At 50.2% G+C, this 27,768-nt stretch overlaps 3 protein-coding genes across 18 annotated transcripts in view; 2 read left to right on the top strand and 1 right to left on the bottom strand.

Annotated features, from left to right (window-relative positions):
* Positions 1–7,008, top strand: part of KIF15 (kinesin family member 15) — a 51,736-nt gene extending 44,728 nt beyond the window's left edge. Inside the window, exons 31-35 of the mRNA XM_039837491.1 lie at positions 1,656–1,728; positions 2,419–2,456; positions 5,491–5,656; positions 6,084–6,215; positions 6,527–7,008. Of these exons, the coding sequence (XP_039693425.1) occupies positions 1,656–1,728; positions 2,419–2,456; positions 5,491–5,656; positions 6,084–6,215; positions 6,527–6,586 (469 nt within the window). The 3' untranslated portion in view covers positions 6,587–7,008. The remainder of the gene's footprint in view (positions 1–1,655; positions 1,729–2,418; positions 2,457–5,490; positions 5,657–6,083; positions 6,216–6,526) is intronic.
* Positions 7,009–9,867: 2,859 nt separating this feature from the next.
* TMEM42 (transmembrane protein 42) lies at positions 9,868–22,155 on the top strand. 6 transcript variants are annotated; one of them, XM_039837521.1, is made up of 5 exons: positions 9,879–10,102; positions 11,837–11,983; positions 12,617–13,128; positions 18,054–18,129; positions 19,588–22,155. In XM_039837521.1, the coding sequence occupies exons 1-3, from the start codon at positions 9,935–9,937 to the stop codon at positions 12,755–12,757; spliced, it is 456 nt and encodes a 151-aa protein (XP_039693455.1). In that variant the 5' UTR covers positions 9,879–9,934; the 3' UTR covers positions 12,758–13,128; positions 18,054–18,129; positions 19,588–22,155. The 6 variants fall into 6 exon arrangements, with proteins under 6 accessions (XP_039693450.1, XP_039693455.1, XP_039693453.1 ...); XM_039837519.1 differs by lacking the exon at positions 19,588–22,155 and having other exon boundaries at positions 18,054–18,853; XM_039837517.1 differs by lacking the exons at positions 18,054–18,129; positions 19,588–22,155 and adding an exon at positions 13,235–14,945.
* ZDHHC3 (zDHHC palmitoyltransferase 3) overlaps positions 15,309–27,768 on the bottom strand; it is a 47,844-nt gene continuing 35,384 nt past the window's right edge. For 9 of the 11 annotated variants that reach the window (XM_039837506.1, XM_039837507.1, XM_039837504.1 and 6 more), the window contains 2 exons: positions 26,146–26,276; positions 15,309–17,106 (listed from right to left, as the gene is read on the bottom strand). In XM_039837506.1, the coding sequence (XP_039693440.1) occupies positions 16,849–17,106; positions 26,146–26,276 (389 nt within the window). In that variant the 3' untranslated portion in view covers positions 15,309–16,848. Of the gene's footprint in view, positions 17,107–22,142; positions 23,814–26,145; positions 26,277–27,768 lie in introns of those variants that run through there. The other 2 variants (XM_039837511.1, XM_039837513.1) reach the window with 1 other exon arrangement.

A 27,768-nucleotide genomic window follows, 5' to 3' on the forward strand; every position in this document is an offset into this window, starting at 1 on the left:
ACATGCTGGACAGGCTTGTAGCCCAGGGGAAAGAGGCTCTGCCACAGCCTCGGTGTGGAGCAGGCTGTGTGCACTCTGATGGGACTGGTTACTTTCGATCTTTTTTTTTTTTTTTTTGCACAGTGACAGAATTGCATAATGACTCATTTCTTAGAACATATCCCTGTCATTAAGCGGTGCATGACTGTATTTCCGAAGGGTTCTCTTCAGGTTTTAGTCAGCATTGGAGATGCTCATTTCAGTAGCATCCTCTTCTGGGGCTTTCACTTTCCCTTCTGGATGATTCTGATGCAGATAGTCCACAGTCTGCTTACCAAGTTTCCATATGCTCCACCCCCACGTCCAGTCATAGTAAAAAAAAGTGTTGTACTCGGTATACCGTATTTTATCAAAAGGTAGTTTGAGCATGGAAAATAGACTGTTTCCAGATCATTTATAAAACCACAATTAAAAATACTATATTTCATTCCAGATCATTTATAAAACCACAATTAAAAATACTATATTTCATTCCTCATGTTCTTTATATGAAAAGTCATACAGAAATTTCTTCGTGGAAGATTAGGGTTGGAGAGAACTATAGCAGAGTCAAACCTAGCCCACAGCCAGGTGGGTGAAGAAGTGTTACTGAAGCATGGTCATGTTCTTGCATTTAAATATTGCTGTGGCTGCTTTTCAGCCACCAACCTGAAGAGCTGCAATGAAGACCATATGGCTCCCAAAGGCTAAAGCACTTTCTGTCTGGTTCTTGACAGAGAAAGTTTGCTCACCACTGGATTAGAGGACACAGACACATCTTCCCTACTGATTTCAGTGCTTTCCTCACTGAGGTCTCATTGCCATTCGTCTAGGCTGCCAGATTAAGAAACTACTCTAGCTTCCATTCTCCTTCTGAAAACGATCTTTTACTCACTGGTGAGAGACAGATTTCTAGAAAAGTCTCCAGCATTCAAGCAGGTTCTGCTAGGCGGGTGTCTCCCTGGTCCAGGGGCTGCCCATGGAAACTCAGCTTATTATCCTGACTGGTCAGGCCGCAAAGATAGACTCACATTAATCAAATTCACTTCACGTGATACTGATATACGGCCCAGAATGTGATCTCTGTATGTGGATGAACAGTCCTTTTCCATGAAGAGATTCCTGTGTGGTGCTTAAGGAATCCCCTACCTGGTATCATTGTACTTGGTCATCAGAAAATTGCCAGCTGACTATGAAATCCAAACAAAGTGGGTGTTGGGGGATCTACAGGCCAGGCCGAGCTGAGGAACCATCCCTTCCCCTAAAGATGCCCCCTCCCAACTGGTCACATTCGTACCAGGCTCCTGGACTGCCCTTTCTCTCAGCCCCCTTTTGCTCACTTTTCATCTTCAGATGGCATCACTCTTTACTAAGTTTCTACTTTATTTTACTTTCAACCAGCCTTTATTAGATTTCCCAGTTTTGCTCACCTCACCTTTGTGTAGGATGAATCCTGAATTCTGGGAATATGCCTTATTTCATGCCCATACGTCGACCACATTGATCAAGAGTGCTGACGTGACTTCACCATTGAGTTGGCTTTTCTTTGCACAGCTTGGCATTGGTGCAGATAATAGATATGAAATCGATACTTGACTATACTTGACGGTGTTTCCCTATCCTCCCTTCCTATGCAGTGAACAGAATCATCCAGACAATCAACAGCTGAAGAATGAACAAGAAGAAATTATCAAGGAAAGACTTGCTAAAGTATGATTTTTTTTTTTACATAATAGTTTGTTCTTGTCTGAGAAGTGCTTTTATAGTTATTATTTATGGTTATATGTTTTGGAAACCATTTACCATCAAAATTTCTGTCTCTATTTCCACTGTTAAGTTAGATATTTGCCATTAGTATCTAAACACAGCTGAGAATTAAGAGTGAATTTGTCTTAATGCCTAAATAGTAAGCCTGCTGCTCAGCATCCCACACGGTTGTCCATTTAGAAGCAAGGATCAAGTCCCTATTTGAGGACTTAGAGCAGTGGTTCCCCAACCTTTGTGGCACCAGGGACCGGTGCTCCTATGAGAATCTAATGCCTGATGATCTGAGGTGGAGCTGAGGTGGTGATGCTAGCGCTGGGGAGCGGCTGCAAGTCCAGATGAAGCGTTGCTCTCTGGCCTGCCACTCACCTCTCGCTGTGCAGCCCAGTTCCTAACAGGCCACAGACTGGGTCCACAGCTTGAGAGTTGGGGACCCCTAACTTAGATGGCATGAAGTCTTGTAAATAGGTACCCTCTTTATGTGTATGTAGCTGGGATTGTGGAAAAGGATGTTGGTTTAAGTGATTTTATTACCATGAGGGTGAGTGAACTGGTTACTTTTGATCTTTTTCTTTTTTAAGCAATGTTAAGAACTTAAGACATCTTTCTCTCTCTTTTTTTTTTTAAATCTTATAGAATAAATTAGTTGAAGAAATGCTGAAAATGAAAGCAGAGTAAGTGTACTATTTTGTAATTCAAGTTCTTGTCGATCTTTTTTTATTCTCTAAGGGAAGAAATATTTATATCCACAAGGTGAGTAACTTCTTTCCTTCTGCAGTAATATGTGAACATAATAGAAGTTTACAAAGTTGTTTTCCTATATACCACATGAAGCCATTCTGAGAACAAAATCACAAAGAAATAAGTGCCAATGTCATAAAGAAATCATAAAGAAATAAGTAAAGAAATAAGAAAAGCTTAGCTTCCCTGGAGGGACTGAAGAGTTTTCTCCTCGTGGATACTCAGGAGAACATAACTGACCAGGTTTCCTTTTTCGCTTCTAGTTTCCTCTGATTTAAACCTCAAGGCCCTGACACCAATAGATGAATACTCTGATTTCTTCTGATCTTGACCTTGGGTATTTTTATATGTTTTCTGTAGACATTTTATTTGTATAGTTTTAATATTAGTTTACATAATTTTATCAACTGCCTCATTCTTTGATGAACAAGATAGACTTATATTTTCTGTCTCGTTCAGAGTAAGTAAGCTGGTGGATATTAACAAAATAATAAAACATCAGAAAGATACTGTACTCTGAATAGATACTCTTTAGCAATCACAGAGGTCCAAACATTTCACTTGTCACATATACCTCCTAAAAGAATTTTGAAGCACCTGTACTCTCTGACACATTATGGAGTTGAGTTTATGTACCGAATTGTAAGTTTAAATTGATTTAAAGGATAGAAGTTCGGACGTACAGGCATACCTTGCAGGTACCGCAGCTTCAGTTCTAGACAACTGTAGCAAAGTAACTATCTCAATAAAGTGAGTTGAGGTCTCTTTGCTGGTGGAGGGTCTTGCCTTCAGTTTGTAAAAAACGCAACCTCTGTAAAGCACAGTAAAGCGAGCTGCAATGAAATGAGGCATGCCCGTACTGAAAATGGTGACATTTAGAAATCAAACTCTTGTGTCCTTTTAACAGTATCGAACTGCTTTGCTACCTTACATTCATTTAAAAATACGTGAACAAATTCCTAAGTCTGAAATTTTACATTATTGTTTTTTTTTCTTTGAAATTGAGTTTCTATTCCGTAGTCAGGCTAAATTATATCCTAATTTAATGAATTGCTTGGAAAAATTTTTTTGATTACCCACCCTATCATATAACTTACCAGCAAAAATGTATATACAAATTAAAAGTAATTTGTAAAAGTTTCCTGTATTCATATAGCTCAGATTAAGTTTTCATTACGATTCTTAATAAACACAGTGTCCTCAATTTATTCTAAGTTTTCATAAATAATTATTTTATCTAGTAAAATTTTAGTGGAAATGCATTTTTCAATGCATTTTATCTTAATGCTTTTTCTTCAGTTAGCTCATTCTGTTATATTTAATTCTGGAACAAGACAGTATTTAGTAACAACTCTATTCCATTTTCTGTTTTTATACATATAAATGCTAAAAAATCTTATTCATCTAGTAAGTAAATGGCAGTGGAAGGAGTTTATTATTAGAGTACTGTCATTCAGTCATTTGAACTCCGTCCAAGTTAATACGCCAAAAATTACCGTGATATGTCATTAGAAATTCTTTTTAATGATCAGCTGACAAAGACAAACCAACTTGTGAAAGATTTGTTACCCAGTCATTGAATCATTTGCTTCATGGAATCAAAGAGTATGGATGGGGCACAGGGCTCGTTCTGCAAACTGGCGGCTCAGGGACTGGCTCCCAGCCCATTAGTTGTGGAGTTAGGACCAACATCCGGGTTACATACTGGGTCTGTGAGAATCCAGCTGTGTAGTTTGTAGAATTGCAGCTCCTTTAGAAATAATATACATTTGAGACCTTCTAGCAAAAAGAATAAAAGCTATCTAAGTTGGCATGTAATTTATTTCATAATTTAGTAACCAGGAGTCTCAGTGGCTTTGCCTCGAACATACAGGGAGAAGCACGCTCCAGAAAGTGGCACATTCTTTGATCAGCCCCAGCCTCCAGCAGTGGTTTTAAACATTGTTTTCTATATGTGTGTAGGAGTACCCAAGAATCCATTTGTGTCTCCTTGGCCAGACTGGGCACACCCGCTGGGCAAGCTGAGAAAACCACTATCTGGCAGTGGAGTGGAGAGAACCACACTCAGCTTAGACTTTTACTTACTAACCTTTGGATGGAAGCGGGGCATGCTCCTCCTTTCCCTTGCTTTCCGTGGGTTTTCATAAGCAAGGAAGAAGCAGGGGCTTGGCAGTTGGGTCGGCAACTGCAGTGTCTGCCATGCCTCAGAGCCTTTTCAGCAGGCAAAATACACAAGGCAAGACAAAAGCAGAACAGCTCCCAGTGGCTTGGGAGAACATGGGGCCCTCCTCCCCATTGTCCTGAGCTCCCACGGGATGTAGTCTGGAAATACTGCCCTAGAAATTCATTGGCTTTAAATGGTATATTAAATTCTATGTGTTACATCATTTAATCAGCATTCTGTTCCATATGCATTATGAAACTAAAAGCATTTGTTTCTTTTGGGAAGTTTATAAGGTCCAGACATTTTATAAAATCAGTGAAATTCTCTATAATTCCATAGTAACCTTTTTTCCTTATGTTTCTTTTCAATTGATAGTTACATAAAGTATGTAAATTCTAAATATCACATCCTTGAAGAAATGACTAGTGTCCCGCTGTCTGAGAACCGGTTTTTAAAATCAGAAATGATTACTCACATACGGGGCACTGAATAAAGCACGCAAACCGTAATAATACTTAAACTACATTTGCTCCACAGGGGCTGAATCTAAAGTTTCCATTCTAAATTTTCATCCTTTAAAAAAAGTGGCTTGCAGAGTTTGCCAAATTGAAAATCTTGGGTAAAACAACAATAAAGAAAGCATATCTGCGGTGCGCGTGATCTTCCTGCGGCTGTCGGGGAGGAGGAGGACTAGTGATACTTTCGAGTCAGGATTCTGGGCTTAGTTGGAAAAGGTCTAATTTGAGTTCTCTTTTGTAATTATGTTTCTTTGGAATACCACAAAGTGATATTTATGATTATAGCCTAGAAGAAGTCCAGGGTGCCCTTCATAACAAAGAGACGGACTACCTTAGAATGACCGAGGAAGTGGAACGAACCAGAACGTTGGAGTCTAAAGCGTTTCAAGAAAAGGAACAACTGAGATCAAAGCTGGAAGAATTATATGAAGAAAAGGAGAGAACATTCCAGGTGCCTTTGTGTCTTTATTTTTGTTAGGATTACTAGACCCGATCAGAATGAGATTTACGTCTGCGAATGAGTGTCCTGGTTTCGGACTTGCTGTAGCACAGGTAGAGGTGTGTGGTCACGAAAGCCGCGAGCCTGGGCTGTCTCCCCGTGCTCTTAGAAGCCATGAAGTCATGTTATTTAAAAAGATAAGAACAAGCCCCGTCCCGTCTGATCTCGGAAGCTAAGCAGGGTTGGATCTGATTAGTACTTGGATGTAGGCATAAAAAATAAATAAGAGATTGTAAGCTGACGAAGTCCTTGCAATCTGTGATGTCAGCCAAGCGTTGCCTCGCCTGAATGAATGATTGAATGAATGAATGAGTGAGTGAATAAAAATAAAAAAATAAGAGCAGCTCATTTTCTTCTCTCTGGATTGATTGACCTGTAGGAGATAGAAATGCTAAGGAAGCAGGTGGAGCGTCTCGCTGAAGAAAATGGAAAGTTGGTAGGTCACCAAAATCCAAATCAGAAGATTCATTACGTAGTGCGGCTGAAGAAGGAAAATGTCAGACTCGCTGAGGTAAACTCTCAAAATTTTTCCGCATAAACTCACTCTGGGTTTTAAATGATTATTTAATTAAAATTTAATTTATTAAATCATTTAACAGTTTTCTTCACGGAACTTCTTGAATTAAAAAATATTCAGTCATTGCTATTCCAAGCATAATTCAGTCAGTTATCATAAACATCAGATTCCTGTTTAATGTTAAGTAGTTTACAAATTGAAAATTGTAGTTTAAATTTGAAATATAAACTTAATGAATGCCAAGAATAACTTCCTGTAAGAATTAGAGCCTTAATTATTTTCCTTTTTTTAAAAAAAATTACCAGGAGAAAGAAAAGTTGCGTGCTGAAAATGTATTTTTGAGAGAAACGAAAAAGAGTTTCTGATGAACGTTCTGCATCCATACACGTCCCGTGGCAGTCAGCCATCTGCTGGTTGGAGGCTACCACCCCATTTCAAGGCTCTAAATCAGCTGTACATACTGGGAAAACCTTTTGCCTTTTTAAAGTAAAAGCCTGTAGCTAATGTTTACAGTGGACGTGGTCCAGATTATTTTTTCGTTAGATCCTGCCTATTCCTCTTTGTGTCCTACGTCATAAGCCCTAACAGTATATCGTGGTTCCAAAACTTGCAACGAGGTTAGTGACTGATTGTGCAGTGTGTATGAAAAGCAAACTTGTTAATACAGATTATTTTTTTATTCTTAGTTTAAGTATTCTCATGAGCATTTTTATGACTAAACGTGGCCATTCTTCGAAATGTAATAAATCTTTTAAAAATAGTCTAATAAAGGGATTTACTTTGTTCATTCACTTGTTCATGCTACATTTACTTAACGAGCCGCTCATATAGGCCAGGCACCGGTCATCAGTGAGCAATGCAAACAAGACCCTGCCCTCAAGGAACTTCTGTGAGTCAGCGCTCAGTTCCTTTTGATTGTGAGTAATGTTCCATTGTATGGATGTCCCACATTTAGTCACCATTTGATGGACATTTAAACTGTTGGCAGTTTGGGGCTATTATGAGTAACGATCCTATAAAAATATTCGAGCACGAGTCTTGGCCTTGACATGTGTTTTTTTATCTCTTGAGTGGATACCTAGGAGTAGAGTTGCTGGGTCATCTGGTAAGTGCGTGTTTAACTTTTTAAGACATCGCCTGTTTTCCAAATGTGCTGTTTGGCCGCACCATGTGTTCCAATTTTTCTTACCTTCACCAACACTTGTTATTCAGGATTTTTACTACAGCCATCCTGGTGGGTGCACACTGGTATATCACTCACATTTTCCTAATGACCAATAATATCGAACACTTTTACACATTATGCAAATAATACTCAGCAATAAAAAAAGAGATTGATATATGTTACAGCATGGACGAACCTCAAAAAAAAAAATATGCTAAGCGAAAGAAGCCAGACCCAAAAGACCACATAGTATATGATTCCATATGTGTGGTATATCCAGAAAAGGCAAAATTATAGAGATAGAAAGTAATCCTTGGTGGTGGGGCTGGGGATGGGAGTGGAAACAACTGTATGGGCACAAGGGAACTTTCAGTGCGGTGGGAATGTTGGGTTATAGTTTTATGGTTTGGAAATTATATTTCAGTAAAGCTAAAGAAAAACAATTTTAAATTAATGCACAGTTAAATTTTCAAGGAGTAGTAGTAAATCCCTAAGAGTCAGGGACGAAAAAGGAGCTAAAATTCAATAGAAGGTAGAGAAGAGACACTACTGCCTTGAAGGTGGGAGCAGGTGGATATTGAAGCTGGTAATAAAGAAGGTTGAGTCCTTATCACCTGTATGAGTTTCCTGGGGTTCTGCAACAAACTGCCACAAACTGAATGGCTTAAAACAACAGAAGTTATATTCTCTCACAGTTCTAGAGGCTAGAAGTCCAAAATCAAGGTGTTGGCAAGGTCGGTCTCTCTGTGGCCCCCAGAGAAGAATCTGATCCATGCCCCTCTAAGCTTGTGGTGTTGCCAGCAATCTTTGGCGGTTCTTGCCTTGTACATTGCAAACCTCCAATCATGGTCATGTGGCATTTTCCCCTGTCTGTTTCTTATAAAGACATTAGTTAGATTAGGGCCCGCCCTAATGATCTCATGTAAATTTGATTACATCTGCAATGACCTTATTTCCAAATAAGCAAATAAGACCACATTCACAAGTGTGGGGGATAAAGGCTTCAACGTAGCCTTTTCTTTGGGGGTGGGAGGGGTGGGGAGGAGGCACAATTCAACCCACAATACCTCTCAGAGCAAGGAAAGGGAGGTGCTTAGGCCAGCTCAGGACAGAGTTGGAACTGAGATTTTTGCAAGAAGCCAGAACCCAAGGAGTGCAGGGATCTTAGTCATCCTGGCAACTGGGCTGCCTGGAACAGGGCCTGGCCTCGAATATGTCCTCATTTTGTAACCGAACTGAACAAAAAAGACGGAAAAATGGACACAGTGAAGAGAAAAAGGTAAAGTTGGAGAGGGGGCTTGCAGGCTAGCAGGGAGACAGGACTGGTGTGAAGGGTGGGGAGTAGCACAGACTGCTTTACACAGGACGTGGCTATGAGATGCTGGTAGAGGCATCATTCTAAGAAGGCTCGTTTCATACTCTAAAAGCATGCAGAGTTGATCAAGTGCAATGCCACTCTATTTTCAGTAGGTACCAAGTGACATCAGAGCTTTCAGAAGGCGATCATCTTTGAGCTGGGTTCTCACAACCCCGTTCAGCAGCATGGTGCCTGTCTGAGCCTCAGTTTCCTTTACTGCAAAATGGGACCGTTTGTACCATGCTTTGATTTGAGCCATAAAACCACCGTGCCAAGGAAGGACTTCCATGAAGTTACTGAGTGGAAGACAATAAAAAGTGCTGAACAGTATGTTCATTGTAAAATCATGTTTTAAAAAGTCGCATGCATATATGTAAACTTTTTTTTAATGTGCGCTATACATAAAACTAAATACGCATGGAGAAAAAGTAGTCCAATAACTGATTTTCCTGGAGAGTGGATGTTAGTCTTTCGTAGATTTAACAGCACTTTTTTTCAAAGAAATGTACTGCTTATTAAACGAAAAGCTTTTAAACATTTAAATGCATAGGAAATTAGAAGTAATGTTAATCCTGACTATCCGGTGGAGTCATTATGGATAACATCTTTTCTAAATTTCCTGCAATGAGCCTGTATCCATCTGGGCCCTTTGATTTGTCGAAACCCTACCGCCTTCTTGCGGTGTCTGGAGGTCTCTAGCGCCCTCTGCCGAAGCAGCTCTCCGTTTTCGTTCTCAAACTGGAAGGTGTAGGTGGATCCCCTGTGTGGGGTGGGAGGTCTTGTCAAAATGCGGATTCTGATTAATGGGTTTGGAGCAGAGCCCGAGATTCGGCATATTAAATTCCCAGAGGAAGCTGATGCCGGACACACCGAGTGGCAAGAACTGGGACTACTAGACTGCGAATAGCTCTTCTGCAAGAGCAACCACATAGTACCAGAGTCCAGGCCCCAGACAGCGGTCCCGGGGCGCTCGCGGGTAAACCTAAAAAACCGAATCCTGGAGGCCGCCCATCGCCTGCGGTGGCCCCGCCCACCCTGCTGGTCCCGCCCCCGCGAGGCCCTCGCGGGACCGGATTGGCCTTCTGCTCACGCGAGCATCGCATCACGTGAGGCCACTGTCCAATCGCAGCGCGCGCTCGGCCTTGCCGGTGGCAGGCGCGGCTGGCTCGCGGAGAGGCGGCGGTGGGCACAATGGCCACGGGCACCTCGGCAGTCTATCCCGACGCCCCCGCGGAATTCCCCCCGCACCTCCAGGCTGGTGCGATGCGGCGCCGCTTCTGGGGCGTGATCTACTGCCTGTGCGCTGGCGCGTTCGGGGCCCTGGCCGCCGCCTCCGCCAAGCTGGCCTTCGGCAGCGAGGTGGATCCCGGGGCGCGGCGGCGGCGGCGGGCGGGCGGGCGGGCGTGTGGGCCAAGCGCAGGAGGGGCGTTGTGGGGCCCGTGGGCTCCGGGTGGGGCGGGGCTTGGGGCACAGTTAGCCACCTCAGCCGGTCTCTCTGGCCTAGTTCGCAGCCGGGCGCTGCCATCAGTTGGTACGGGAGAGCAGCCCTCGACTCAATGAAGTATAGGCGGTAAGAGACGTCAGGAACTGAGGCCTCTTCCCTTTCCAGGGACCTAAAGTCTGTCCGCCGATTAGACTAGTTCCCTCTTGGGGAAGACGCACACGTCCTGCATTTACTATCCACCTTTCATTTTAAGCCCCTGTACCTGAACGTTTCTCTTCACATGAGTCTTAATGTGAGAAGCCCATCTCTTTACTCCGTAATTGACAAGTGTTTTGACCGGTTTATCCTGTTGCCTGGAAACTTGAGAGTTTGGGAAACGCTCTGGGCATTTCCCTGATGCTGAGAACGCCTAAGCTACCTCCCCATATCTGCTAATGTGTATAGCTCTTTGCATCTGAAACCCAGGGTTGGGCCCTGCCCTGGTCGGGGGACAGGCTGATTTTTTAGGTTTAAGCCTATTTAGGGCTAATCCAGTGGGAGCTGCCATGCTGGACGTAAGTATCCTGTTGGGTGTTAATTCTTGTAGGAAGTGGTCCAAAGTAGGATGAGTGCCTATGAGACATGAGGTTTTCTGGTCTTTAATTGTGCACCAGGTCTTCATAACCCTATATATAAGCAACCTGCCACTGTCACAGTGCTTATGTGCGTTATATGAAGACACCCCTTAAGACACTTACCTGTTCAGCTGCTGGAAAACTTATGAGAAATAAGGGTATGGTGTTTAGATGGGCACAACCTCCAGAGGAAGCAGCTTTGTCCACTGGCAGGTTGCTAACTGGACACAAAGGGCTGCATGCCCTTTGTGTAGGAGGCCTCTCAAGATCTCTCAAGGCTCTCTCCTTTGGGGGAGGGGAGGAGGGAGAGCGAGAACTTTGCTAGTTCTCTAGATGAAGCTAGGATCTCCAGATAGTGTCAGGTGGTTTTCTCGAGGCAGGGCTGGGCCTTAGTTAAGGCCTGGGTTTGATTCCTGCCAACTCCCACCAGCTGTGGCACTTTAGGCAAGTTACTTCATGCCTCAGGTCATTTATCTGTAAGATGAAGTGAAGGAATAAATGAGAATGCACTTAAAACAGTCCAGGGCCTGGCACAGAGTGAAAGCTCAGGAATGCCCAGTGGGACAAGCCAGAGTGGCTGTAGCCTGCACAAGAGAGAGACGTGACTGATTTGCGCTTTACCAGGAGCCAGGAAGTGAGGATTCTGCCCTTGGTTTACTCACACTACAGACCAAATAATAACAACTTGGCCCTCTGGGACAGAGCTTCCAGCACTGTTCAGTGTGGGACTAATGAAGGACTGGTGTGAAGTAGAAAATACTGGTGATGGCTTGCCATTTTACTTCTGCCCAAGGTCATGTGGCCAGCAAGATGGCCAAATAAGTGTTATCTCCGAATTTGTTTCAGCTATAAAATGGGTGTGTTGCCCACTGAGGGTTAAGCAAAGGCATAACAGGAAAGCTGAGGCCCCCCAGGCTGATGGGATCTCAATAGGGGCCCGGCTGCTAGTAACCATGGCCTTGGGTGTGCTGTGAGGGGAACTGCTGGTCGCAGTGCCCAGGCTAGTCATGGCCACAGTGACACCTTCTCCTGCAGGTGAATGTGGGCTACTGCGCCTTAGGCATTATTGTGATGGCGATCACCAATTCTCTGATGTGGACGTTCTTTAGCCGAGGCCTCAGTTTCTCCATGTCTTCAGCCATTGCATCTGTCACGGTGACTTTTTCAAATATCCTCAGCTCGGTGAGTAGCCTGGTACGGTCCCCCTGTCCCATACCTGGGTCCTCGGTGGGTCGTCCTTGGGTAACCCTGCTTTCCCAGATAGGAGAGAGGACAGGGACTGAAGCAGAGTTTGGGCTGTGGCTTGACCCCTGGTGGCTGCTCCCCTAATCTGTCAAACTGAGGAATTCTCAAGGTGGGAATGAAGTCCAAGTGTAAAGGCAGCCTGCTTGCTGCTCGTTCAGGCTGGAGCCCTCATTCTGGTCTCTGCACAACCCAGCGGTCTCCCAGGGCCTGTGAACTCCAGCATGACACACGGAGGGTCTAGGTTCTTCCCTCCGGTGGCCCGAGACCAGCCAGGTGGGCTGAGTCCAGTCTGTCCTGCAGTCAAGGGAGGGAGGACGTGGTAGGTCGGCTTGGGTCAGCGGACACCAGGGACCAGCTGCATGCTGGGCCTAGCTGCCAGCCTCTGCTGGTCTTTCTTGTCCCCTTCGCTGGGGTCCAGTGCTGTGAGGAAGGTATGAGGAGCGTGACTTGACAGCTGGGTGTCAAGCCCCAGACCTGTGACTCTAGATCTTTCCTCCTGTCCTAGGAGGGCGCTCAGCTGCGGGAGGGGAGGTCGGGCGTCCCGGCCTCACCGCCCTCTCTGCCCTGCAGGCCTTCCTGGGGTTCGTGTTGTACGGAGAGTGCCAGGAGGTCCTGTGGTGGGGCGGAGCGCTCCTCATCCTCTGCGGACTGACCCTGACCCACAGGACTCTCCCGCCAGTCGGGAAGGCCCGTCCCCTCAAGCAGCAGTAGCATCGTGTGGCGGGGTGGACGTGCCGGAAGGACACATCCCAGGGTGCTCTGGGGGTGCAGGGAGATGCTGCCCACGGAAGCAGGCCTCTGACAAGCAGCTTTGGGGGGCAGCTCCAGCTTCTGTGAGGGGAAGCAAGCTCGGCAGTGTTCTGCTTGAAGCCACCTTGACATCTGCACGCTCACCCTCCCGGGCCCACCCAATGAGCCTCGGTCCCTGGGGCTGCTCGGCTTCGTGTGTGAACTTGAACTAAGCTGTAATTGTAGTCCTTTGGCCTGACGGGCCAGTCATGCAACACGGGAATCAGCGACTGGGGCGGCCTTCCGAGGACTTGGCGCTGACGTGTCAGGCTATCTGTGTACGGCAGGAGGAGGTAAACTAGATTGATGCTGATTTTGTAAGTTACAACTACAAAATAAGTATGAAGTAATAAGTGTGGAATCCTGATTCTTTCCTACAGTTTTTTTTTTTAATCTAAGTTTTTGGAGTAAGAGGGAGCAGCCAGGGGGAGCTGCAGTTCCTGGAGTGGAGTTGACGCCCCCTGTCCCCTGCCCCAGGCCTGGGGCCCAGCCGCTCTGTGGCCTGCCGAGCCCTAACGCATGGTCCCGCCCAAGCGCATGGTCCCTTCCTGACACCACCCAGGCCGGCGCTCTTCAGAGTCAGGAGGGACTGTCCATTCTCTTGGGCCTCACGGAGAAAAGCTTGACCCCACTTTGGGGACTAGTTTTATTTTACTTATTAGGAAAGAAAACTGGCCTAGAGGTCGCTCCTACCCTGTCATCTCACCTGGGGCCTCTTCTGTCTCTGATTTTCTTTCCCAGATTCTCGTGACTTATCTGTGTCTTAGACCACGTGAATGTAGTTCAGAATCGGTGTGCTGCCTGCACAGCCTCCCGTGCATAGCTTCAAGTGTGACCTCGCCCTCTCAGCTCTCCCATGCCTGGCCACTGGCCCCAGGGCTTCTTCATACATTCTCTGCTTAGAAAGGGACATGGGTACTGGGGGTAAAAGGGTCATTTCCAGGCCGGCTCCTCCTCTCTCTGCAGGGGGTGCCTCTCTTGCCCCCCTCATTCCTCATGGCACCATTTTCTAAAACTCCCACAGCTCCTACTGATAGGGACCTGGGCTCAGCCCACCTCTCCCCAACTTCTCTCACGCTGCCTCCTCGATACCCCAAGGACTGAGCTCCAGAACTCCAGTGTCTAGAAGTCAGGGCGATGTGGAGGAACCAGCGAGACAAGCAAGCAGAGACAGCGGTGAGCTGGGAGGATGGCCAGGCAAGTGTGGCGTCCAGAAGCGTCTACAGAAAAAGGAGTGATCACCCGGCCTGACCCCGCTGAGGGTCAGATAAGGTGAAGCCTGAGACATGGCCATTGGATCAGGAGGGAACTTTGATGAGCAGCTCTAAGAACTGATGAGATTAGGGTCATGAGGCAATGGTGGGGCACCCCAACTGATTCAGAAAAGACACCTGACAAAATTCACCCTTTTGTGATAAAAACATTCAGCAAACTACAGGGAAACTGTCTTAACAAAGGCCATCTGAAGCAAGCATCATGCTCGAGGAAACACTGAAAGCTTTCCCCCCGAGATCGGTGCTTTCCCCACTTCCGTTCGCACGTTACTGAATGTTCCAGCCAGAGCGGTTGGGCAAGAAAGAAAATGCGTGCAAATTGGAAAGGAAGTAAAACTGTTTTTGTTTGAAGATGACATCTTATATGTAGAAGATTATCCGAAGGTTCCAGGAGGAGGCCGCCTGCCCTTTCTCAGAGACCTCAAGCAGGCCCAGGGGAGGGAGCCCCTTCCCCTGAGCGGGGGTCTGTCATCCTGGGAAGAGGCACCTCCTTGTGCCAACTGAAGCTCTGCTGTTAACTGAAGCCCTTCCTTCTTGTTCTGCCCTCCAGAGACTTGCTCAAAGGATCGGCGTCTTTAAATTAAACTCTGACAGCTTCAAGATAACTGTGGTCCCCTGGGTCACTTACTACTTTCTGTGAACAAGCATCTTAAAGCATCTTGTGCCGGGGGTCACATGGGCACTTGGGGAGCCATCTGTGCTTCCCAGGTTGGGACGCTTTCCGAGGGGGTTGGGCTTCATTACGTGGGGGTCTCGTTCAGGACACCCAGCCCCTCCCTCAGGCTGTAACTCCACTGCACGTATTCTGGCAGAGGCGTGCATATGTGTTGGTTGAATGATGGTTATTTTGTGTGTTATTTATATGACATTCGGGTGGTGAGGTGGACTGTAAAGTCAAAAACCCTCAATCCTGGGGATTCTTGCCCCAAATGCCTGCCTTCCTGGCATACAGGTATTTAACAAATGCTTACGGCATGAAAGGTGATTTTTCCTTCTGCTGGGAATATCACGCGGGAGATGACCCAGAGAGAAGGGTATAGTCACTCCCCACGTGCAGCCTAGAGCCTGCGTGCTGCTGGTCTCCCATGCTGCAAATGGGAGAAAGGACGCTTTCTTTGAGGTGACTTGAGAGGAAGGACACTGTCCAGGGGTCTAGACTGGAATCTCCTGCTGAAGATGGGAGACTCTAGCCACTGAGGTCGAGCAAAGAACTTTTTATTCAGAGAAAGGCAAGGTTCGCACCCCGCCCCCCTCCTGGTAGGCCCTGGTTTCGTTTTGACATCAGCTTCAATGCTGTCAGTTTGAGGCCGAGCAGAATGTTATGTTGTCAGCACCGCCACAAGAGAGAGAATGCCACTGTGGTCACTGATGTGAGGACGTGAGGCTCAGGATGGATCAGGCTGTTACCCACATGACACTGGCTGCGGCCCAGCCCAGCCCAACCCTCCCAGAACGGGCCATGGCCTAGGTCTTGCGCCAAGGTGGCCTCAGTGAGGATAGCGGGGCTGGCTCCCACTCTGCAAGTAAAATGTCTCCCCGCCAACCGATCTAAGAACAATGGCTTTGGGGCTGGTGGACAACTCTGCTTTCGGACCAAACTGGCCCCAGGGAAGAGCAGTTTAAAGCTCGTGTGAGGATATTCCTTAGGACCTTGGGGTTTAGTGCACCCCGAGACTGGTGACCCGCTTCCCTTCTCTGACCTCTAACCTTGCCTCCCCGGGGAGTCTGTGCACATTCCACCATGCGGATGCCCCTAGGGCTGCCCTGGGGTTAAGACAACCTATGGGGCCCATGGTCAGAGAACAGCTATACCCCAAAGTGGGAGGCAGCTGCGCCCTGCCCTGGCTGGGCCGTCACGGGCTGCAGAGCCGACCTGGGCTGCCTACCTCATCGTCAATAAATATTAAAGCTGATACAGACCAAGAAAACAGGCCTACAGTCTGAGTGTGGGAGCCCCTGCCTTCCCAGTTGCTCTGCCAGATTTCTGGTTAGTTGTGCCCATGTGAGCTGTTAGACTCCTGCCAGGAGGGAAAGTAAAATTAAGTTCTCATGGGGGAGGTGGGTGAGTCCCCAGGAGCTCTAAATAGGTCCTTCCCACTGCTCCCCACTCCACCTGTGAATGGACAGACCTGAAGCCACGGCAGGACAGCTCCATGCTGTCTGACTCAGGGAAGAGTCTGGCATCTATGGAACTACATGATAAAACGCTAGAAGCCTGCCATGCCTAGGTACGAGGAAGGTCTGATTCAGGCGGGCAGCAGGGGGAGCCCCTTCCTGACTGGTTTCCTGATGTCAGTGTCCCACCCTGCGTCCCTGTGGTGTCCCTGCCCCGTCTTTCCCTCATGATGTCATGGCCTTAGTTCTCAGAAGCCAGAAGGCAGGGCCCCAACCTTCCCGAGAGAAGACAGACGTCACGAGAAACGCCAAAGGCACGTTCTTTCCTGCCCTGGGCTGCCCTGCTCAGAGCTCCCTTGGCTGCGTGAGGATGCCCAGGCGGATGCTCCTGGCAGTCCGTCTCCGGGCACGCCTTAGACCCAGAGAAAGTCTTGTCCTCGGTCACCCTAGTCCACCCCCACCCCAACCTGGCCCAACGTGGGGAGAGGGAGGAGGGGTTACAGAGGGTGGCAGTGGCCTGAGGGAGGCAGCGGGGTGCAGGAGAGCGCGTCGTGCCCGTGAGCCCTGTGGCCACAACGCCAGGTTGACAGCGACTCTTCAAGTCCGGCTCTCCCCATAGCAGCATCACTCATCTGTCACCTCCACAGAGTCCTCGTCCTTACTCTCCCCTGAACGCTCCTCTGTCATTTCCGTATTGTCGGTCTCTGACGTTGATGCCACCTGCTGCACCCAGTCCCTGTCACTGAGCGGCTTTGGATGCCATGGTCCGGAGAAGGGATTGAACCAGTTCAGGGAAAAGCGCCCACCAAAGATGTCTTGTACCAACTTCCAGCTGCCCCTGTACTCCCTGGGCTGATGCTTTCGTTTGAGGCGCTCGATGCCCTGGAGGGACAATGGGATAAATGGGGTCAACATGGCACAGCTGCGCCCTCGCGCACACCCCCCCCCAGCCCTGGCACAGCAGAACATTGCGGCCCAGGGCACATCCTGGGCTGGGAGGCCCCTCAGAAGGTGAGGGGGCACGGGTGGGGGGTGGCGTGGTGTGGCACAGCAAGCAGGGCCTTTGAGGAACTGGGCGGTGCCTCCCACCGGCCCCCGGCCCTCCCCTCCCCGCTTCCTCCCACGGATGTGAGGGCTGCCCAGCCTCGCTAAGCAGGGCCAGCTGTGCACAGGGGCCAGGCAGCTGAGTGGTCTAGTAAACATCCCAAGCTTCTCCGGGCGTGCGCTGGGCCACCTGTCCCAAGACCACTAAAAAGGTGACACCTCCCTAGGTATTCTAAGCCACTACCCCCATAGTAGGCGCAGCAAACTTAGCATGATGACAGGGTGAAGGGGAGAGCACAGGATACAAACGACACGTGAGGGGAGGGAGATGTGTGTGCAGCTGGTGACAACATGCAGCGGGCAGCTGGAGGGAGCACAGGGTCACTGTGGGGAGGCAAAGGCTGGCGTCAGGCCCGCTCATGCAGTAGACACACCCTATGGCCTCTCCCAAGCTGCCCACTCACCTGCCGCTGGGTGTTGGCTGCGACTCAGCCACCTGGCCACAGAAAGAGCGTGTTGGGTAAGGGGAGAAGCTTCAAAGAGTTAAAGGTGCAGCCAGGCCAGCTCTGCAGGCCCACGACACCCTCCACAGAGGCTTTCGCCCGCCAGAGGGCTTGGGCTTTCTCCGTCTCTTCCAGAAGCCAGGGGACCTGCGGCGGGTCTGTCAGCCACGGGCCCTGCTCATTCACCCAACTCCCTCAGAATGGCCCCGAGTACCTCGTTCTAGGTTTTCCTTTTCACACAAGATCCTGCATAACTGGTCTCTAATCCTTTCTGTTAAGCAGAAAGACACTGAGGCACGCACGCAGACTGAGATCTGACCATCCCCTGGGCTACTTCTTCCCACGCCATCACAGAGATGTAAGTTTCTTGGCTTTTGAAAAACGTGTAGGTTAAAGAATCTGATTTCAAAGTGTCTCCTCGTAAGATACTTATTAATTACAAAGGGTAAAACAATAACTTTACGGTAAGGAAACTGCAGATGTCACCTTAGCCACGTCAAAGTCAACATCATCAATAATGAGACGTATCAACATCATGTGCCTTCACATACAGTGCATGGAGAAAGACAGAACGCCTTCAGCAGTGTTCCTGGCCCAAACGCACGACCTGTCTAGTCCCGAGAAAACACCAGATGAATGCATATAGAAGGATATTTCACAGAATACCTGGCCCATAATCTTCAAAAGGTTCAAAGTCTAGTGAAAATGTTTTAGAACCAGATAGAAGTGGTGCTTGTATAATATTATGAATGCATCGAATGGCACTTTAAAATGGTTAATTTTGTTATATGAATTTCCCCTCAATTGAAAAAAAAGGTCAAGTTCATAAAAGACAGAAAAAGACTGAGGAACCCTCATGGATTGGAGGAGACTAGAGATGTGACAAATGATGCACTGTGGCGTCCTGGAACAGAAAGGAATATTAGTGGGACAACTGGAGAAGTCTGAATAAAGTATATAGATTAATTAATAGTATTGTATCAATAAACTTCAGGTTTTTATATTCGTATTATGGTTATGTAAAATTTTTACAGTAAAAGGACTGATTAAAGGGTATATGGGAGCTCTTTGTTCTATTTTAACCACTTTTGTCAGTCTGATATTGTTTCACAGTAAAAAGTTTTTAAAAATAATCTGAGACAAAGATTTCTGCAATACAATCTTGAACAGAGTTATAATAATGAAAAGTTGGAAACAATCGAAATGTCTAATAATGACTATGTAAATTATCCTGTAAAGCAGAGCACTATGCAGTTATAAAATGGTGTTCGGACATTTTTACGTGACATTGGAAGATTCTGTCCACGTGGTGGCAAGCAAAGAAAGCAAAGTTGCACATGACATCATCATGGAAACTGTGGTTAGCTTTGGGGATGGGGTTTTAGATGATTTGTATTTCTGTGGACTTCTCACACACTCCAAGTTTTCACCAATGCACAGGTGTTACTTTTACAAGTAGATAAAAGAGCTGTTTCAGAAAATGGACCTTGTTGACAGTCTCGAGGGAGCCGCATGTGATTCATGAGCACAGGACACCGCTCGACCTGCGGACTAGCCCCTCACCAGCTGGGCCCTGCTGAGCAGAAGCGGCAATGGCCAACTGAGGTGACTTGCTTTGGGGATCCTGCATCCTTTCCTGGGTGACCATCCGCAGTGTGTCAAGAGAGGGGTTTTAACCACGATTGCAGGGGAGCTGAGACCCGTGTTTTGAGGGAGACGGTGGGGAAAGGAAGTCTTCGGTGTGGGAGGGTGGACTGGCCAGTGGCTTGTGTCTGTTTCACTGTGAATTCCTTATCTTCTGTGATGTGGTTCTCAGCTCAGACGTGTATTTACAAGACACGAGAAAAAGCCCCATGGGCGTGGAGGCCCCCAGAGGGAAATGAGGGGCCAGGATGTGTGCACGTGTCCACCCCAGGCTCCGACGACTCACCCACACCACGCCCATCTGGACGCCCATCTGGAGGACCCCAGCTACTCTCTCCCTTTGCCCTTCTGGGCCAGTTCTTCACCCAAAGGGCCTGTTGGTGTCCAGAAGCCATCGGACAGATTAGATATGCAGGACCGCGGGACACACCAGTGTCTTGGCTCCCCTTCAGACACGTTGTTTTCTCAGCGCTCATTTGCTAGGAGGCCACGGGTTATGAGGGAAGAGGGGCCGCATGGGCACAGCCCCTCAGCGCCACCGAGCCCAGCAGCACGCAGCACGCAGCAGGGACCACCTGTAAGGCGACCCCCGCAAGCCCCACGCGGATTCTCAGACTAGAGCGTGCGTCAGACTCACGGCGGGGCTGCTGAAATCCAGGCTGCTGGGCCCCGCCCTCAGAATGGGGCCTGAGAATGTGCATTTCTAACAAGCAACAAGCTCCCAGGTGCTGCCGCTGCTGCTCTTCTGGGCACCACCCTTCGGATGTGCTGCCTCGGTGCGTCTCCAACAGACTCTCGAGAGTGACGCTAGCAAAATCTTCTCTCCACATTTCTTTGGTATTTAAGGGCCCCTTCTTGGCTGGGCCTCCGCACCCCTGGTTGGCTCACCCCTCAGGCTGACGCATTGTAAGTCTCGAGAAAAACTTAAGACCCATTAGCCTGGCTGGGACAGTCCAACCTGCCTCCCAAGCCCTGGGGCTTCTGTGCGATGCGACCTCACCTACGTGGTTGATAAACTTTTCCTAAATTGAGCTCATCTGAGAGCTTCCTGCATTAGGAAGGTGGATTCTAACCTTCTAGGCGGCCTTGCCAGAACGAGCGAAAGCTGGTTATTCAAGGTGTCTTACTTTTGGTTCTTCCAAGAAAAAAGTATTACAAAAATGAAATGGTTACGACTAAAACAAGACTCGGCACATGCACTGCTACCCAAATTCATCTTGCGTGTGTGATGTCACCAAGCCGATGTAAATCTGCAGATTTGTTTGGACCTAGGGGTTTTGCATGTTCAGCCTGGTTGCCAGGAATATGAACCTGAAGCTGACAGGTGGGAAGGAGTCTCCTAATCCCACTCGCCACGTCACCTTCCTCTTCCTTTTCCACTTCCGCTCTGCAGAGCCCACGTTCTGAAAGGCCGCGGCTGCTGTTGGTGCATTTTCCCACGTGTGCGCCACTCACTGCTGCCAGTCAGAACCCAGCACTGAGCCCCAGAGCTGCGCTGCCTTTGTGGAGAGCAGCGGTCCCCAACCTTTGTGGCACCAGGGACCGGTGCTCCTATGAGAATCTAATGCCTGATGACCTGAGGTGGAGCTGAGGCGGTGATGCCGCTGGGGAGCGGCCCCAAGTGTAGGTGAAGCTTGGTGTGCTCGCCTGCTGTTCACCTCCACTGGCCACGGCCCGGGATTTGGAGACCCCTGGTGTAGAGAAGCGTCCTCTTTCATTAGACGTCTGGGAATCTTGAGGAGAGTTCAGGAGAGGCCCACTGCTTCCTGTGCCACGCCAGGCTGGAGACCGCTCACTACACTGTAAATGACAGCCACACGCCTTGTGCTCTCAGCGTGTTCTCCGTCTCAATGTAAACGAAGCCGGGATCACTTCCCACAGGGGACCTTGTGGCAGGCCTGTCCTCTGAGGGCAGCGCTGCCCTCTAGCTTGAAGAGTGGGGGACATTCATCCTTTCGGTGAAAGGCCTCGTAAAACCCCAGAGGCGGAATCACTAGGGCGATTCGGCAGGAGCCTTCCTCTCGGGGGACAGACGCAGTTGCTCAGGTTTAAATGATGAGCTTCTATCTTTAGGACTCAAAAAAAAATACATCTTCAGCATTATCTACTGCATTCCTTAGTAATTCCATGGGGGAAAAGAACTTGGGTCACTTTTAAAAAAAATGCCCTTGAAGATAGGGTGGAGGGCATCCAAACACTTGGAACTATTCCCTGGCCTCCCAGGGGGTGGGGCCCGAAGGGCCAGAGCCTGCCAACCTCAGCCTTGACCGCAGCAGACAGAGCGCAGTGGAGCCAAGTCAAAGTTAATGACAGAGTCACAGAGTTCTTTGGTTAAACACCAAAGGGGTGATGGAGAACCCCTCGAAGCACACGCCAGGGCCGTCTGGCAGGCTGTCAGCACTTTCCTCTGCTGCCCACTGGGTGGGCAGAGGAAAACGGTCTCACCCCCCACACCCAGCCAACCCTAGACGCAAACGCCGCAGACCTGAAGACCTTTTCTGTAGCAACTGAGGATCCACAGCACAGGGAAGGCATCTGGGCCGCAGAGCCCGGTGGGCGAGCTTGGGCGAGCTTGGTCAAGACGGGGACTGAACGGCCTTTAAGAACAACACAGTGAAAACCACATTCAAGAGAGGAAGCAATGAACACAAAACACCCAAACTCACGACGGCTGGACCATCGGCTCTCCCCGCAGGGTAAGGCCGAGAGCAGAGCGCAATCAGAACGGGCTTTGGAAAAATTTTATTGCATTTTGTTTCCATGTGGAAGCACTGACAGAAGTGAAGAGGCAGCATGTTCCACTTAGTTTTCTGAAAAAAGTCACATGGCTAGATTCACGGTCCCCCCGATCCAAGCCTGGATTTAGTAGACCTTGTCCCCCACCCCCACCCCAAGCAAAAGCTGAGAAAAGAGGTTTGTGGTGATTGCTTAAAAAAACAGATCCACGTGTGAGAGTGCAGATGGTTAGGATTCTGATTTCTGTGGTTTTCGCATTTGATGGGTGCTCCCTGTCTCACCAACCCCAGTCTCCGGGCCCTGCTCCTCCAGGTGACTCCACACAGGAAGCGTCCCCAAGCGGAAAAGCTACCAGCCCCAGCACCGAAGGCTCAGGTGTGCCTGCCGCCTCCAGGGACGGGGACGGGGACGGCCATCTGCCAGCTCTGCAAAGCTCGGGGCCTGGAAGGTCGCCCTCGCATCGCGGTCTGTCTCACGTCAGGACGAGTCTCCCAGGTTAAAACAGACGAGATGTGGGTACGTGCACATTTACGGGTCTAACACATCAGAAAGTGAACCCACTTTGGAGATTTACAAAATGAGGAAGAAGGGCTGATGGCGGAGCTGCCCGTCTGGGGCGCGGCTGTCTCAGCAGTGACACTGCTGGCCGAATTCCTGCTAGGAGGGCAGGGGGCGGGGGCTGGTGAGAAAGCAAGCGGACGGAACAGAGGAGCATGGCGCTCGCCTGACATTACGTGATTTTTTTCTTCTGATTGTATAAGGCATTTTGAACTGGAAAGACTTCTTTCCTTCATACTCTCCCAAATAATCCTAGGGAATGTAACTGGTGATTCAGACCACAAATAAGACCCCTTCACCTGCCCCCACCCCCCCGCCCTCCCAGTCATTCCACACACCCCGAGTCCACAAAGTACAAGGCAAGCAACTGATTTCGTGGATTGGGAGGCAAACTGTCCACTGAGGGATGAGGTCACTGTGTCAAGGGCCCTGCTTAGGGCTCCAGCCCTGATCCTGCCCCGCTAGGCCACCGGGGGTAAGCATCCATCTTCGATGAGGTTTTAAGTCCCATTTGGGGGCTGCCTCCTGGGCAGTGGGAGGTCACGGGCCCTCCTAAGCTTCCCCAACCAGGGGTCCGGACTGGTCCATCCACGCACCAGCATCACGTCTCGCTCAGTTAGTAGAAGTGGGCATGGCCTGGACACAGCGCCTTCCACGTTAGTCATGCGAGACAGACAGCAGAGAGGAAACCAGAGGCCAGAGAAGTGATTTTAAAAAGGAAAAAAGAAGAGCAGCTTCGGTCACCAAAAAATAGAAAGGATGATCTTTAAAAAATCAAACATGGGGACATTTTTTTTTCTCTGCAATGCTCAGCCATTTTACTTGAGACATAAAAAAGTTTTAGAGTAGTTTTTTTTTTCTCAGTTTAAACATTCATGAAAATGGATCGGACGGTAGTGCTGTGATGTGGTTTGTGTCTGAGTGGCCATGCTGGCCAGGGGTCCTTCAGACCACATACTGGTACGGGTCTGCCTTCCCTTGGTCTGGCGTGGCAAAGGGGCTGGCCCAGCCTAGAGAGAAGGGGTGGCCAAAAACGGCTTTCATGTTCATCCATTTTGTTTTTTTAGCCCATCTTCTCTCTTCCTTTTTCAATTGTTCTATTCCCTGAAAACAAGAACAATCATACTTTCAGTCAAGCACTTTACTGCTGTGGGTTTGGGGGAGGGGTGTCCATTAGCTTGAGGTGAACGCAGTCAACGCTTCCTCGTCAAAGCTATAAAGCTAACTACATAATACATCTTTCTTCCCTTTCTCTCATAAAAATGTTTTAAAAAAGTCATATTGTTCTGTGGGGCGGGGTGGGCACATGTTCACAAGTCCCCCCAGGAAGGGCAGGGGAATGAGCACAGTCAGCAGGCACCTAAGCCATTGCTCCTAGTCTGCCGATCCGATGTGCTTTGTCACGTGATGGGGACATCTACGCAGACTTTGGGGACTTCGCTGGGCTCTGCAGAAGCATTTCTGGCCGGGTGCTGGGCTGTGTGTGGGAGGGCTGTGAAGGCTTCAGGAAGCCTCAGAGCTGGCGATCGTGACTTGGGATCAGTTCATTGGAAGTTTGAAGTTAGTACGACCACTTTGCAGACAAAAAAAAAAAGGAACGAATCAAACGGCTGCTCGGGCGCTGCCAGTCTCGCCAGCCTGGGAGGTGAAGAAGCACCTACTTAGAGGGGCTGGCGAGGCACGGCTGAGACGGCGGGACAGCGGGGGAGAGACCATGGGTGAGGGGAGAAGTCACCAGACGAGGAAGAAGGAATTAGTACAGGTTAGAGGGGTCGCACGGACAGACCAGTCAGCCTCGGTCATGGCCAAGGTCTCATGGGGAGAAGTGTGACCTGAGGCCACCTCAGCAGTTGTCACGGAGCCTGTACCACGCCCCCTGCCCGTTAAGTCTCAAAGGAAAAATGGAGGCTGGCGAAGAAAGCCGGTCCCCGCCTTCTTCAGACGGGGCTGGTCAGTGGGCAGGGCCAGGGCATGTGCCCTGCCCGGCGCACGGGAGAAGCAGCCTGGCAGGAGCGCGGCCCGGGGCGGCCTGCCACGGTCTCCTGTGAGGTGGGGGAGCAGGGAGGGGGGCTGAGGGGACAGCGCAGTCTGAGTCTCTGTTCACAGGCTACGGACCAGGAAGGCCGGGGTGAGGGGAAGACACCGTCCCCGTGGCCCATGGGGCCTCCCCACTTCCCCTGCCCTTCCCAACGACTCCCTGCAGGAACGGCCTGCGAGCTCTCCTGCGGACTCCCCCAGACCCTGGGTGTGTGGCCTGGCAGCACAGTCACCTCTGGTCCCCACAGGTCTCATGCAGAGAAGTCATGTCGTTTAGTGCTTGGATACATGGCTGGATCTATATCGCTGGTGGCTATTTTTACAGAAACTCTTTCGCAATGATGTTATTTCTTACAAAAGCAAGAAGTTGCTGAGAGCCACCCAACTTCTAAACTGTTGGGAGTCCCACAGATACAAATGACGGCGCCCTGGCAGCCAGGCAGCGTCGTACTCCTCTGCACGCTGACACGGTGACACGCTGACGTGCCACACCCATGGGGAGGTCTCTGCCTCCCTGTGAGCTTCCATCTAAGGCTGACTACCCAACGGGCCCGAAGCTACCCCAGCCCCTCGGGGTCCTCGATGACTGCTGAGAGCTGCCACTGGAGGGGACCCTGGGAAGCCAGGAGTAGTGCCCTGGTGAATTCATGACCTTATGACTCTGTTCCTTCCTTCTGGCACCCCTTACTTGGGCTCCAAAGCCAACAAGGGAAGAAAGGCCCATGTCACGCCATGGACTGACCACCTTGAGGCTTCTGAGGAAGGTTGGGAGGTGGTGGCAGTGGCCCCAGGGGAGCAGGCTCCAGTCCAGCCAGCAGCTTCGAAGCTCCCAGACAAGGAGCTGGGAGTAGGTGGAAGGTGGGGACAGGGAAAAGGCAACCAACGAGGACCAGAGCTGGGCCAAGCAGAGGTGACCTGGAGGCCAGGTGGGAGCTTGCTACCAACTGATCTGGGGCTCCAGGTGGGGCTGTCTCCTGACTCCGCCCTCGGGACCTAGTCACGAAATCGCCTCCTCTGGGACACTGACCCTGCTTGTGCCACCCGGGTTAGGGCGCCCTTTGTCCACTACCTTGTCTGCAGGCCTGTGGCCCCGGACGGGAAGGGCGTTCCAGTGCCCGGCACAGTGCCCGACACCAAGCAGCGGTCAGACAGAACCATGTTGGGAGGATGGAAGGACTTGTGGCCAAGGGTGCCCTTCCCCAAGGCTGCAGGGCCCATTCCTGGTGTGACCTGCCACGCCAGCCCCATGGCGGGGAGACCTGAGTGTGCGTGAAGACCCAGTGTTTCTGCACGCCGGGGCCTGGCCTGGGGCTCCCAGGTGTGGCCCGCAAGCAGCGCCCCAGCAACACCTGCCCAGGTCCAGCCCCGGCGCGGAGGTGGTGGCCGGCCGTCCGCTTACCGTCTCGTCCGTGCAGATGGAGTGCACCTGGGTCCCAAACATCACCGACGTGAAAATGAAGAAGAGCAGCCCCTCGAAGCACAGCAGGATCAGGAGGATGACCGTCGTGGGCGGCGAGAAGGAGCTGCACTCTGAAAGAGAAGGAGCGTGTGGGGCTCAGGGCTGTGGCCTGCTGCCCGCTGCCCCCAAGGCTGCCACTCTGCCTCCGGCCCTGCAGGACCTGGGGCCTCCGGGCCTCGGCGGGGACCACCCTGCCCCACGCCTGGCTGCCTCTCCCTCACACGTGCCATTCCTTGCTACTGCCTCTTTCCCTGGCCAGCCTGTGATGTCTGTCTCCCAGTGCCAAGCACAGTGCCTGGCACACGGAAAGACCCGGAGCCGAGGCATGAAGGCCTGACCCCACCACAGGAGACCCTCTCCTCCTCAGCGCGCACACTGCAGGTGGCCCAGGTGGAGGGGCCTCAGTCCAGTCCCGGCCGTGAGTTTTCCAGGTATTTCTGTACTGGGCACTGCCACCCTCTGCACCTGTATCTGTTCAGGGGTGAGAGGCGAAGACAGGACCTAGGATCACTCAGTGGCTTTTGGATTTGAAGCTCGCCAGGGCAGTCTGACTGCTGGGCTGGGCCCTGACCCAGGTGGGAGGTGAGGCCCACGGGAGCCCCTGAGTCACTGAGATTGTCAGTCCCTGAGTGTGGAGTCACCGCCCGGCCCAGAGCAGGAGCTTTCACTCTCCTCGCCCCCCTACAAGCTCACACTGACCTGGGGTGTGACCCAAGACAAGTCCTTGTCCCTCTCTAGGCCTCTAGTGGCTCCACTGCAGAGCAGCGAGGTTGACTATATGTGTGGTTTTGTTTGAAGCAGTGGAATCCTTTGAACAAAGTCCAAATCAGAAATCCAACCCACCGATAAGAAAAGCAGACGTGCTGGGGGAGATGGTGGGGTGAGCAGGGGGAAGCCCCTTCTCTGGCTCTCTGCTATCACGGCAGTGTCTCGGGAACCTCCTGGGGGAATATGGCCCACATAGGGTGGTGGGGGCCCTGCTGATGGCAGTGGTACCACAGTGCAGGCCCGTGGGGTCTTGCCCTCTCTGACACCCGCCCGTGCCTGTCAAGCCTGGGCTGCACATGTACCTCGCAGCTCCGGCTGCTCCGGGACTCAACCGGCCTCCCTGGCGGAGAGGGCAGTCGGGCCTCACTGGGCTTTGGGAATTCAGGGGTTAAGTTCCCCGTCGGAGCCTCCCTGCTGGCTCATCACAGGAGGTGTCAGGAGGGCCACAGGAGGGACCAAGCTTGGAACTCAGCTCCCAAATCTGGGGTAGGGCACAGGCTGTCTCATCTAAATGCCCGTATCCCCTCACATGTCCCTTGGAACTTAACGACGCCTCCGATGGTTTACCACCTTAGGTCCTTGCTGGTCAGGGCTTGGCTGGGTGGCCACAGGTCTGGCAGCTGCCTGCCTGGCCTTGGGGCCGAACGGGGAGGTAGGAAGGGTGTGGGCTCCAAGTCGAGCAGATATGGTGGGGTGTGGATCCCGGCACCAACTCCTGTCACAAGCTCTCACTAAGATGCCCCCTCTAAGACTCTGTCCCATTCACTGTGGCATCCCGTGTTTCTGTGTTTGCTT

Source organism: Pteropus medius, unplaced genomic scaffold (assembly GCF_902729225.1).
Source record: "Pteropus medius unplaced genomic scaffold, Ma_sr-lr_union100, whole genome shotgun sequence".
Taxonomy (NCBI): domain Eukaryota; kingdom Metazoa; phylum Chordata; class Mammalia; order Chiroptera; family Pteropodidae; genus Pteropus; species Pteropus medius.

What these genes read in the sequence shown, in the direction of transcription:
- TMEM42 (XM_039837516.1), top strand. Translation starts at nt 9,935, where the DNA reads ATGGCCACGGGCACCTCGGCAGTCTATCCCGACGCCCCCGCGGAATTC. An exon ending in AGCTGGCCTTCGGCAGCGAG is followed by an intron (nt 10,103 to 11,836) that starts GTGGATCCCGGG and finishes CTTCTCCTGCAG; the next exon opens with GTGAATGTGGGCTACTGCGC. An exon ending in TTTCAAATATCCTCAGCTCG is followed by an intron (nt 11,984 to 19,587) that starts GTGAGTAGCCTG and finishes TGTGGTTCTCAG; the next exon opens with CTCAGACGTGTATTTACAAG.